An 11,966-nucleotide genomic window follows, 5' to 3' on the forward strand; every position below is an offset into this window, starting at 1 on the left:
CGCGGAGGCTTGGCGACGGCGGGAGGGAGAGGTTGAAGGAGGAGATGGCGATGGTGGTTGCGCTGGCGATGGGCAGTCGCTTCGCCTTCCGCTTGCGGGCACGACGTCTCCTCCTCCACCCTCAATGCTCGCTCAACCATCCTCTCCACCTGCTCTCCTGCGTCCTGCGGCCGGCTCGCCCCTCGCGCCGTCTCTGCGCCGTCGCCCATCTCTTTCTCCATGTGCACAAAGCCGGCGACCGACGTCAACCCGGCGACGCGTTTGCCCTGGACAGCGTCGTACCTTGCTCCAAACGCCCCAGCTTCCGTCCTGTGGGTGACGCGACGCGTAATCGAAAACTGGATGAGGGCTGAGGCTCTCCGGATATGGCCGCGTCCTGCGCCGTAGCACGGCATGGAGGGTGATGGTGGGCGCTGGCGCGTTCTGGCCGACACATTTTGCAGATTGTGCGAATCTCTTCGACACCGGCCTCGCGGCCCCGGGCAGTATATAACTCTGCTTATCGCCACATTCCAACTGACGGCTGTTTGAGATACACTCCATCGCCACTGAAGCGTAAATGCTGTTGCTGCCGGACTGGGGTTGGACTTTTCGCTGTGTTCAGCACATGCGACTGCTTGCTGCGGGGTTGCGACGGATTCGGTCGCTGGCAGCGCACTGACACCCGCGACACGCCGACCTCCAACTGCAGCCGGCTTTGCTGCTCGTCGTCTCAATGCACAGCTGAGACCTATTCGCTGATGCCCAATAGTCAGCCGCCATTCTTCAGCCGCGATGCATTGCATCACCGCCAGACCTGTGTCACAGCGGCTCATTTCCTCTCCCGTTATTCCCGCCGTCACACCAACAAACGCGTCTGGGGAACTTTGGGACCGGTTTATCATCAACCGCGCCCTGCGTTTCACCCTGATTATGTCTTGCGCAACACCCTGGCGCGGAGAGACAGCGTCGTCACTTGGCCAGCCGATCGCGACTCCTGAGCCTCGCCGGTGCAGTTGTAGGACTATCTAGCGGTAGTGATCCCCCCTGTGGCGCACGCTAGATCTATCGCTCCTCTCGTCGCGTGGCTTGTGGATGACGGTGACAGCGGCCGCGTTCTCGGCTTCCTTGTCGCCGTTATTATTGGCGCCATTGCAACGGCGCAGCAGCGTGGCACAGGGGGCATCCACGTATTGCGAGCCAACGAGCTTGCCGCATTTTGCAACTTCTTTGCCTATAATGCGCCCTGCAATTTAAGCCCCATAGTTCCTATTCTCTCCGACGTCCTACCCGGCTCATCCGGAGATGATCTGCGCCTCCACCCGCGCCTCGTCAACCAACTCACGGACTCTCCGCGCCATCTCGTTTGTCTATTTCGGGCTGCTGAAGCTTTCCGCTGCGTCTCGCTCTTTTCCGTCTGGTTTGTCTCACCCACTTTACCTGCGCTGAGCGTCTCGAACAAGCCTGCCGTACCGTCGAAATGCTGCAAACCCACTGGACCGAAGAGCTGCAAGAGCCCCCTTTAGTCCACGATCCGGCCTATTCACGCCGCGCCACCATATAATCCCGCCGTGCGCACGCCGAGGCACGGATCCTGGCATGCTCAGATCTTCCCACAAAAACGTCAAGACCCCCCGCCTCACCTCGTGCACCTGTCAGCCTTACCACGCGTTTCCCTTCTTGTCCTCTCATAAGATCTCATCATGGAGCAAATCACCCCAGACCTGTCGACAGCCTACCACGCCCTGCTCACTGAGATTCATTCACCACATAAGACGTCTGCCGAACCTCTGTGGGAAGCCTTTGAAAGCGACTATCTCGACGATTCCGACTCCGCTTCAGTTGAGAGCGATGAAACAGTAGCCTGCGGCTTCGATCAATCCCTTTCCCGCCCATCTCCACCCCCGCCGTCCCCCGACATGGACCACCGACTTCACTTCTTGCGAGACCCCGACTCGCGGCCCAAGACCACCGACACGCCTTCCACCAGCCCACTCTTTATCATCCTTGACATGTTGGACATCATGCTCGATCAGGCCCAGGCGCAGCAGAAGGCGCAGAGACCGCAGAGGCAACAGAGGCCGCCCAGGGCGAATGGAACGCCCCACCGCGAAATTCAAAGCGATATGGAAGCCAGCTGCGACCGCGTCGAAGAGCGGCTTCATCTCCACCGCTCCCGCAGCCAGAGCGGACCATTAGCACGCCGCCGCCATCACCGCTTGCGCCCGTCTCGGAGATCTGTTCCAGCCCTTGCTTTCCAGGAAATCAAACCTCAACCCGAGTCTGGCCTCGGCCCTGTGCAGTTGACGAAGATGATCGACATTCTGATGACTGAATGGCCCATGGTTGAGTCCGCCGTCCTCACCGCGCTTCATCAGAACCCCGGAGACAACATCAACAAGTGCATACAGTTGCTCGGCAATGTCTTGCTCAACCGGGTTGCCCCTAAATGACATGGGGTTACGGAAGTGCAAAGGCGTTCTTCACCAGCTATGCGCGCTCGCAAGATAGGCGCTGATATCGGTCGGGATCGACACGCCGGGGTTAGAGTTGCGGGTCCCATACCGGGGTCAGTGTCAGTTTCAGTGGGGTCGAATGTCGGCTATCGTGCGGATCCCGGCGCGTCGCCTGGCCATCCGTCAAGCCTCCCGTAACGGTTCCGTGCTTCAAGGGAATTTTACGCGGTTGGCATCCGAGCCCTTCTGAACGCCTGAGGTTGCTCATACCTCTTGTTGGTGGACGTCGTCTCCACAGAATGGTCCTGGCCGAGGCTGTTGATAGGCTCCGGCTAGAATAATCGACGCAGGGACCACCCCTGTCCCCCCAAGCTCGAAGCTTCTGGTAGAGCCTGGGCACATCGCGACTGCCGTTCACTTCATCCCCTCGACCCGAACCCGCATTTCAATGCGATAAGAAAAATACCATATGCATCCATAAAAGCGCGTTTCCGGTCCCCAAGCAGAAGCATCGTCCAAAGTACAATTCATCGACGTACGACAATTGGCGCACGGTAAACACCTGTTTTATTTCGATTGGTCAATTTGTCTTTATTTTTTTTTCCTTTGGAGAACAAAGACCCACCTCTCTACCATGAGCGACAGTGAAGACAGTGGATACAGCCCCTTGACATCACGGTGGGCTGATGAGACGACGCCTCTGCTCAACACCGCCCAGATACCCGACCATGACGAGCATGTGGTCACGCAACAGCTCCACGCTGAACCTGATGACTTCCCTGAAGGTGGCTTTCGCGCATGGAGCGTCGTGTTTGGCAGTTGGTGTGCCATGGTTGCAGCATTTGGCATGCTCAACTCTATGGGTGTCATCCACGCTTGGCTGTCGTCTCATCAGCTCTCAAATCATTCGTACGCCGAGATTGGCTGGATCTTCAGCACTTTCACTTTCTTAGTCTATTTCGGAAGCGTCCAGATTGGTAAGCATGGCTTTTCGCTCGCAAGCGTCAGATCTTGCTAATCGTCGCGCATTAGGTCCTGTGTTTGATACATACGGTCTGAAATACACGTTGATACCCGGCTGCGTCGGTCTAGTCATTTCAGTGTTTCTGTTCAGCATATGTAAAGGTTTGTCCATCCCCGATACAACAAGCTTGAAAGAATGAAGCTTACATTTCCAAAGAGTACTGGCAGTACATGTTGGACTGGGGCATCCTCGGTGGAATATCCTGTTGCCTCATCTTCACACCGGCCATCGTCAGCATTGGACACTGGTTCATGCAGCGCCGAGCCCTGGCCACCAGCCTTGCCCTGACGGCCGGTGGAATCGGCGGAATCTTGTTTCCAATTATTATCCTACGACTCGAAGGCAAGATCGGCTTCAACCGCTCGCTCCAGGTCATCGGCATCGTGTGCACGCTGCTCTGCGCCACGGCCGTCGCCACCATCCGCACGCGGCTGCCCTTCAACACCAAGTCCGGCGCCTCGATCGACGTCCTCGCGCTGGTGCGCGACCCGGTCTACGCGGCGACGACGGCCGCCATCTTCTTCCTCGAGCTCGCCCTCTTCATCCCCGTCACGTACGTCACGTCGTACGCGCTGGACGCGGGCTTCGCGGCCGACCGCGCGTACGGCTTCCTCATCGCGCTCAACGCCGCGTCCATCGTCGGCCGAGGACTTTCAGGCTGGCTCGCCGACGCGTGGGGCCGCTTCCGCGTCATGCTGCTCACGGCCGCGGCGTGCACGGTCATTACGCTGCTGTGGCTAGCCGCCGGACGCAGCGCCGCGTTGCTCACAGCCTTCGCGGCGGCTTTCGGCTTCGCGTCCGGCAGCATTGTCGGCGTCACCCCTGTCTGCGTCGCGCAGATCTGCCGCACGGAGGATTATGGGAAGCGCTATGGAACGACGTATTTCATCGTGAGCTTTGGCACCCTCGTTGGCATACCCCTTGCCGGCGCGATTCTTGAGACTGGAGGTGCGGCGCCGAATTATCCTGGTTTGATTGTGTTTTGTGCGGCAGTGTTTGGAGCTGGTTTTGCGTTTTTTGTCGCGGCATATGGGATGGCAGTGGGATGGGATTTCAGAGTGAAATTTTAGTTCGGAAACAAGGAGCTCGCATCATTAGGAGTTTGTTAAACGGATCCGTGCTTCTGCACGTGGGAAAATTGCATTTGTCTTCCGGAGCAAGGGGGGCATGGGAAGGCGTTGTTGGACTGGGTACAAAATTTTGATAGCTTGATTGATATTTGTCGATGCTTCAACACAGTTGCCATTGAATTCGAAAAATTGTTTCTCGTAATCGACAGAATGCTCATTGCTGACCAATATTCTCCGCCGTGTAGACCCACTGTCACTCTATTCTCACATCCACGTGGCTTTAGCGCGTTTCTTATCATTTCCCAACCATCATCCCTCGCTAGCAGCCAACCACTAGTGGTATTGATTCCTCCACCAATGGATAAGCTCAGATAAGCGTCTAAGGAGATGGGAGTGATCTAGACGCGGGGGAGATAGACAGGGAATATCCCTCTTGTTTAAATTGGTTCTCTCCGCCCTGGATTGTGTTTCCGTAAGGCGGTCTCTATACGGGGCGTTCTAGGTCCTCTATAACCCTTTAGTTTCTACTCTCTTTTTATTAAATTGAGGTTTGTGGAGAGCATTAGCAAATCTCCCCGCGCATGAAAATTAAGGTTTTGCTGGTAATCGCAGGGGACGCTGGAAGTAAGGGTGATTTGCAAGTACGGGCACCCAGCAGCTCCAGCAATTCGATTCGACTCCAGCTTCTCCAGCTCATGCAGAACCGCCAGCGCTAGCGGCAACTGGAGTTGCCATTAACCGTATACCCTAGATTCAGTCCTATTAGCTCTATCAGCTGCAGCCAGCCGCTGCTGTCCATTCAGGGAACTTTGCTGATGAGGAAGTTCTGTAAGAGTAAACTTCTTAAAATTTTCAGGTAGCGTTGTTATCATATATAAATGCAGAGAAACCTCTTGCCCGTCCGCATACTTACAGATGCTCAAACAACAAACGAAGTTCCGGCGCCTCTTCCACCCAAAAATCCACTCCGCCTAATCCCTTTCCCTCTGCACTCGCAAAAAGCTCCCTCAGCAGCGCAGTCGTCAGCGTCGTCACCCTCACTCCATCAATTGGTCCCACCCACGTGCGATTCAACACGCCCCTCTGGTCCAGCAAATCGATCCACAGCGGAATATCGCTGAAATCCAAATGCCTCGTCCCATCCACCTGCACATCCCGCACCCACCCAGTCTGCGCACCGTTAAAATGCGCCCACGTCGGATCCGAGCTCGCATTCCCCTCAAAATGCACTTCGCTCCCGACCTCTAAAAACGGGCCCACACTTTCTAAATCCGGCGCCGCGATACCCGGATCGTCCTGCTCGCCCGCCGGATCGAGCAACTGCAAAAACGAGCCATCCAAATTCGCCCCGCCAACCCCACCAAACACGTCACTCTCCGCAGTCGCCATCACCCCCGCCGCCGCAGCACCGCCGACGCTGTGCCCGAACACGCCGAAGTGCGTGACGTTGAAGGGCGCGCCGTACAGCCGCACGAGGCTGGGAAAGAACGGCTCGCTCGCCGCGGCCAGCACGTCGGCGACGCGGAACGCGTACACGGCCTGCGCCTCGGCCGGCGTCGGCGGGTACGCGCTGAAGTCCGGGTAGCCGTAGACACCACCACCGCCGTTGCTGTAGGGCAGCGGCAGGTACGGCGCCTCACCCGGGTGGTCGATGGCGACGACGGCGTGGCCGTGAGACGCGAGCTCGCTGAGGTACGCGGTGTAGGCGGATGCGGGAAGGCCGGCGCCCGGGGTGAAGAAGAGGGTTGGGTGGGGCGAGGTGCCGTTGGCGAAGGCGGGGGAGTGGTTGAGGAGGGTCGGGGCTTGGAATTGGAGGCGCGTTGTTAGTTGCGAGAGGGAGTGGGGCGTGAGGCCGATGGTGGATTCGAAGATGCCGGCCGAGATGGCGTCGAGGTAGGGGACGGTGGTGTGGGGGGTTTGGAGGGTGGGGTAGTAGATGGTGAGGAGCATGAAGGTTCCTGGCGCGGTGGGGTCGTTTGGGGTCGTGTGGTTGAAGATGTGTTGCGTGTAGCCGACGTGGTACGGGCCTGTCGGGTCCCAGATGGATATTGCTCTTGCGAGCGTGAAGCTGAAAATTATCAGGGTGAGTGAAAGCATTTTGGATACCGAAGTGCGGTTCGACTGACGTCCATCTAACCTCAAGGCGGGGCAGAGCTTAAAAGGCTCCGGTCGAGATGTAAATCCTTGAGGCTTGAATCCTTCTCGAATCCTAGAGATGTTGTCCAGACGTCATTGCCCAGTCAGGAGCCGTTGTGGAGCTCTGTTGACGTTCTCCTATCTCACCTGCCAGATCCGCGTAGTTCCCGTCCCGTAGCGCTTACTGTGGCTGACCTAACACCACCCCTACAACTCCTAAGCTACAGAACATCCATGAAGCCTGCATTATTCTCAGAATAAATGAATATCCATGTAACTATACTAAAAGACTCCAATCAATGATGGCATCAGTTAAGATGTTTTGTATCAAATGGGAATTTCCCCGTCTAGAATATCGATTTAACGGAAAAGCTTACGACAGCAACAATATCTTCAGATGCATTACCACATTTGAACAGTATACATTACTACACCTCTTCAATCAGCTCCATCTTAAGCTGTAAATCAGTTCAAACCGCTTGACTTCTGTTGTAATTCCTGAAAGAAAACATGTCTGGTACGTTTTTTATATGGGATGCAGGAAAATATTTGGGGCAATCACAGGGGCTAGTTGAATCAAACATAGCACACGGGACCGTCACCAGAACAAATGAAATGCTTTTCTACAAAGGAAATTACTCTACAAATGAAATCATATCTTGACTGATCATGTTTGATAACGCAACAAACGGCTGACGACCATCTCGAAGAATGTGTTAATTTGATTTTGGTTATTTTCGAAGAAATAAAAGGCCCTTGGAACTGTTTCTCTAGAGAGATGTGGACATTGGCGCAGTGTAAACCTCTGTAGCACATCAACGAAAGGAGTCAGTTTTGAGTGCTTTCACAGCTTGACTGTCGACTTACCTTGCTGGAAAATGCATTCAACTCTTTAATATCGTAAAAGGGCTGCGGAAGGGGAACCATGGTGTGGAAGCATTGGCGGAATAGGGTGGGATATCTCGTGCGTCTAACGGCCAGGGCAAAATTCTCCCGAATGACTCAATCCTGGTTAAATCAAACTTTCTAAGAAATATCAGTACCGACCGTCGACGACTACTGACAGAGTCTAATGTGCTATACGGAAGATGGAGGAAGAACACACCACAGAGCTCCAAGGGCCTCCAAACCTGCTGCTTCTCGGCTTTTTCGGGGTATTGACTTAATTTCCCGATTGCTTCGGCTTTTGGACATCGTTCATACGTGGCTCATAAATTTTTTTGCGGAGGAATTCGACTAGAACGAGGATGAAGACAAGGAACCAGATGATGTTTATAAGAATAATCTCTGGTGGTGCGTTGGGCAAGTCGTTGGACGGGTAGTCGGAACTGATTGGAGTCTTCGAAGCCATCTTGTTGATAATGTGAAGATAATGTGAAGATAATGTGATGAAGTGTTTTGGCTTCATTTTGCAGCGGGAAGTTTTCTTTAAAATACACATCTACATCGCCCCCAAGTCATACAGTTGACTTCCAGCACTCCTGAACAAGCGCAGCGACCATCACAAGCGCCGAGGAGCTCGCTTTCTGGCGCGGGTCTCGGAAGCCTCAGAACCGTGTGGCTGTGAGAATGATCTTCTTTCAATTGACCCTATATCTTACTGCGGAGGTGGGTCTCTGTAGAGGTAGCTCTATGATGTGTTGTTGTTGTCGACAGATAACGGTGTGTGAAACTCCCCTATTCGATATGGTTAATGAAGGGCCACGTTGTAGATCGGCCGAGACGCGGGAGATCTGCAAACGTTCAGCTTGTGCGTGTAAACTTCAGCTTCGCTGAAACATCTGTCATTTACGATCACAGACCGAAAAGTTAAGGGGCCTCAAAAAATCAATCCTTGAGGCCATGAGCAGAAATCTTGATTAGATTCCTAGCGATTATTATAGACAAACGCCTCGAGCGTAACAGTCAACTAGGTGACTAGGCAACGGGAGACCGTTATAGCTGTGAGCTATTATTGGATGCTGATGATTTTCACATCGGAGGGGGAGTGGGGTCCAATTTAGGAGCAGTTCAACACCGAAGCGCAGATCTTTGCTTCTAAATGTGTTCGAGAGCCCTTTGCTGCGAGTCATTCCGGGAAGAATTCCTGATGCAGTAACTACAATCGGAAATAATCGAGCGCAATGGAACGGCTGATCCCCGGCTGCGGCTGCACCATCAAGCTCGTACCTCGTACTTACTCGTACTTCGTACGAATCCATTCCGCACCACCTGGCCTGTTCCCCACATGATCTTCTACGCAAGATTAGCTTTCTGGCCATGTGAAAATGACATAGTAAGCGCGGCGTTTCAGATAGCGATGGCGATGTACCAGGGGATAGGATGAATAATTCAGAAAGAGGGTTCACATGAAACTCGTGAGGCATACCTCGGCCAGACGACTGCTACTCGGAGAGTAAAGTATACTATTTGTAGAAAGCCCCAACAACGTCTCGAGTCCATGGATAATTGAGAGGTGAGTGATCTGCTGCTGACGCGTTCCGGCTAAACGGCTATTAACGCCAAAGCCGAACAAAGCTTCCATCTACTACTCATCCTTCGTCTGGAACTCGCTCTTCTTCCGCAACCAAGTCTCCAAATCCATCATCTTCGGGTTCTTCTGCCTGCACTTGGCGACATCCGCCTTATATCCATCTGTCGCGAACCACGTAATCATGGTGTTCAACTCGCCAAGCATGTACATTAGGGCGCTGCCGAAGAACCAGTACGTAGAGGGCACGGGGTAGCCTGTGGTGCGCTGGAAGCGCTCGCTCATTTCGCCAAAGGACAGTTCATCGCCGGCGAGGCCCATAGCGACATTCCTCCACTCGTCCGGATTGGCGAAGGCCAGTGCAGCAAAGACACCGATGTCGTGGACGGCGACCCACTGGGTGGACTTTCCCTGCAGCGCGTCGCGTAGCGCCGTGAGGAAAACCTTCGTCGGCATCCCCGGCGCAAGATTGTCCATGAAGGCGACGAGGCGCAGCACCGTCCACGCCATGCTGTCCCCGGGCGTGCCCAGCGCCGTGGCATCGCGCAGGTGCTGCTCGATGCGCTGCTTGCTCTGGAAGTGCGGCACAGGCGTCGGCGCGTCCCACGAGGCTTCGTCCCCGCCGCGCTCGACACTGGAGTAGACGAAGTGCCCGACCTTGTGCTTGATGGCCTCATCGATCAGCGCTGTGCCCTGCGCAATCTCGCTGTCCTTGGTCACGCCCTTCCCTAGGGAGATCTGCACGCTGTACACGCCCCATATGGGCGACGGCGCGGCGGCTTCAGTGGCGGCGGCGAAGAGGGCCGGCGAGTCGTCCAGATTACCTTGGACTAGTTTGATGTTGGTGGCTTTACTGGCAAGTTTCTTGGCTCCGGCAGACGAGGCATCGCGCGTCACGGCAAGGATGGTACAGTCGACTTTTTGGTCAATAAGAGCGTCGATAACGGCACCGCCTTGCTTGCCCGTGGCGCCGGTGATGAGAAGCACTTTCGACATGGTGGGATGGCGGGTGGTGGGTGCTGTTGGGAGTGTGTATAGTGGTTGTATTATGTTGCGGGGGTCAGGAAGGTTTGCATTAAGGACTCGGGAGGGATATTCTATTTGACCTCGTGTCAGAAGAGACTTGGCCCAAGGCTGCGGACTGCCGAAGGAGGGAACGTTGGGGGGCGGGGGAAACGGCGGAGCTCAAAATAGCTGGCCGGAGGGTGGAAAACGCGGACTGACAGCTTGCCGGTCAAGCGTCGGGTCTCCGTAAGACTTCCGTCATCTATCCGTCAATGCATGCAGGGCCACCATCTGGAGCGGAGCCACCATGGCTTTCCGAAAGTCCGATGTTAAGTTCCAGCGTGATGTAAATAGAGGGATAGAAAAGCTGCAGTCATGACGGGACGGTATCTTGAGTTTACTTACCCTTTGGGAAACTAAAATCCTCCTCAACAAAACTACCTACTATATTTTCATTCGCCATGCAATCACAGCGGCTCCAGACTGCCCACGCCCTCCTTGACGGCTACGGTAGCCTCTCGGTTCCAACACTCACGGCACCCCTGGCGGATGATTTCAAACATCAGGTGCTGCCTGAGTCGCTGGGTATGCCGACACGCGACAAGGCGGCATTCGAGCAGCACGCCGCGGGCATTTTCTCCGTCTTCGAGAGTTTCGCCATGGTTCCCAAGGCCGTGTTCGAGGATAGCGAACGCAACACGGTGGTGGTGTCGGCGCGAATGCAAGGCACTCTCAAGGGTGGCAAGGGCGAGTGGAGGAATGAATGCGTCATGCTCATTGCGCTTTCCGAAGACGGCACTAGGGTGGTTGCTGTGGAGGAGTTTGTTGACAGCGCGAAGGCGTTGGAGATGCGGGCCAAGATGGCGCCCAAGGGCTTCGACGACTGACGGGATCAATGTTGATGTCATTGAAACCCGAGACTTGCAATGGATATCGCGGTGCGACACAACGCGTGCAGCGGGTTGGCTGGTTCATCAGAAGCAACGTGGTGCAATTGAGGCCGAGACGGGCCTGGTAGATACATGACTAGTCTCGAGCAGGGACGGAATGGGACAAAGAAAGTATCAAGAAAGCGATTGCGATGTCGACAAACTGGTGGACGAGATCGCGTCAACAGCAGCCCCACATGCCAGTGAGGGGAGGCGCGCCCAGGATTACGCGCCTGCCGCAACAGCGCCCGTCAGCACCCAAACACCTCCAAATCTTTCACCCGCTCAGCGCCTGGAACAATGCAACCGTGCCCGCCACCAGCGGCATCGCAATCCGCACCGAGTTCCGCCGGATCCACGTGCGCGCATATGCTTCGGCCTGCGACGCGTCCGACCGCCCGCTCTTTGGGTCGCCCAGCCCGTCCAACTTCTCATTGATGGGCTGCATGTTGATTGCCGAGTGGACCACCGTCACCAGGTGGCACACAGCGCTTACGGCGAACAGCCTCCAGTCTCCGCGCAGCCCGCCACTGCCCTGCGACGCTGCCCACGCTGTGTACGCGTACCCAAAGATCCCCAGCGTGCTGATGGGCCGGAAGAACTTGTTGCCCACGGCCCAGAACGTTGGCCACTGCCGTCCTAGATGCTGAGCCCTCGCCGCATGTTCTGGCGACGAAGGGTGCGGGAAGTCAACTAACAGTGCCGGCACGCCCATCCAGGACTGCGTAATGGCATTCCCTGTTCATGTCAACCAAGCCCCTGCAGTGCGTAAAGAGTAATTTACCCAGGAGAATGTAGGAGAAGCTGATGGTGGTACCGACGACGGCCTGAGGGATGGTGGGAGACATGGTGCAGGATGGACTGAATCGATGACGATCGTTTGCTTTCACACCAAAC

General features: G+C 55.4%; 6 protein-coding genes across 6 annotated transcripts; 3 read left to right on the plus strand and 3 right to left on the minus strand.

Moving 5' to 3' along the window:
• Positions 1-1,682: 1,682 nt before the first annotated feature.
• LTHEOB_9739 (uncharacterized protein) lies at positions 1,683-2,432 on the plus strand (the record flags this gene model as incomplete). Its single annotated transcript, XM_035519359.1, has 1 exon — positions 1,683-2,432. One exon carries the CDS (start codon positions 1,683-1,685, stop codon positions 2,430-2,432), a length of 750 nt encoding a protein of 249 aa, XP_035368628.1.
• Positions 2,433-3,069: 637 nt separating this feature from the next.
• On the plus strand, positions 3,070-4,529 carry LTHEOB_9740 (MFS transporter; the record flags this gene model as incomplete). Its single annotated transcript, XM_035519361.1, has 3 exons — positions 3,070-3,412; positions 3,468-3,560; positions 3,616-4,529. 3 exons carry the CDS (start codon positions 3,070-3,072, stop codon positions 4,527-4,529), a joined length of 1,350 nt encoding a protein of 449 aa, XP_035368629.1.
• A 909-nt stretch (positions 4,530-5,438) lies between these two features.
• Positions 5,439-6,626, minus strand: LTHEOB_9741 (Platelet-activating factor acetylhydrolase; the record flags this gene model as incomplete). The annotated part of the gene is made up of 1 exon (XM_035519362.1): positions 5,439-6,626. One exon carries the CDS (start codon positions 6,624-6,626, stop codon positions 5,439-5,441), a length of 1,188 nt encoding a protein of 395 aa, XP_035368630.1.
• A 2,566-nt stretch (positions 6,627-9,192) lies between these two features.
• Positions 9,193-10,131, minus strand: LTHEOB_9742 (uncharacterized protein; the record flags this gene model as incomplete). Its single annotated transcript, XM_035519363.1, has 1 exon — positions 9,193-10,131. One exon carries the CDS (start codon positions 10,129-10,131, stop codon positions 9,193-9,195), a length of 939 nt encoding a protein of 312 aa, XP_035368631.1.
• A 470-nt stretch (positions 10,132-10,601) lies between these two features.
• Positions 10,602-11,027, plus strand: LTHEOB_9743 (Cytochrome p450; the record flags this gene model as incomplete). The annotated part of the gene is made up of 1 exon (XM_035519364.1): positions 10,602-11,027. The coding sequence occupies one exon, from the start codon at positions 10,602-10,604 to the stop codon at positions 11,025-11,027; it is 426 nt and encodes a 141-aa protein (XP_035368632.1).
• A 319-nt stretch (positions 11,028-11,346) lies between these two features.
• On the minus strand, positions 11,347-11,917 carry LTHEOB_9744 (uncharacterized protein; the record flags this gene model as incomplete). The annotated part of the gene is made up of 2 exons (XM_035519365.1): positions 11,347-11,807; positions 11,854-11,917. 2 exons carry the CDS (start codon positions 11,915-11,917, stop codon positions 11,347-11,349), a joined length of 525 nt encoding a protein of 174 aa, XP_035368633.1.
• Positions 11,918-11,966: the final 49 nt, after the last annotated feature.

This window comes from Lasiodiplodia theobromae (assembly GCF_012971845.1).
Source record: "Lasiodiplodia theobromae strain AM2As chromosome Unknown scaffold_33, whole genome shotgun sequence".
NCBI classification, from domain to species: Eukaryota; Fungi; Ascomycota; class Dothideomycetes; order Botryosphaeriales; family Botryosphaeriaceae; genus Lasiodiplodia; species Lasiodiplodia theobromae.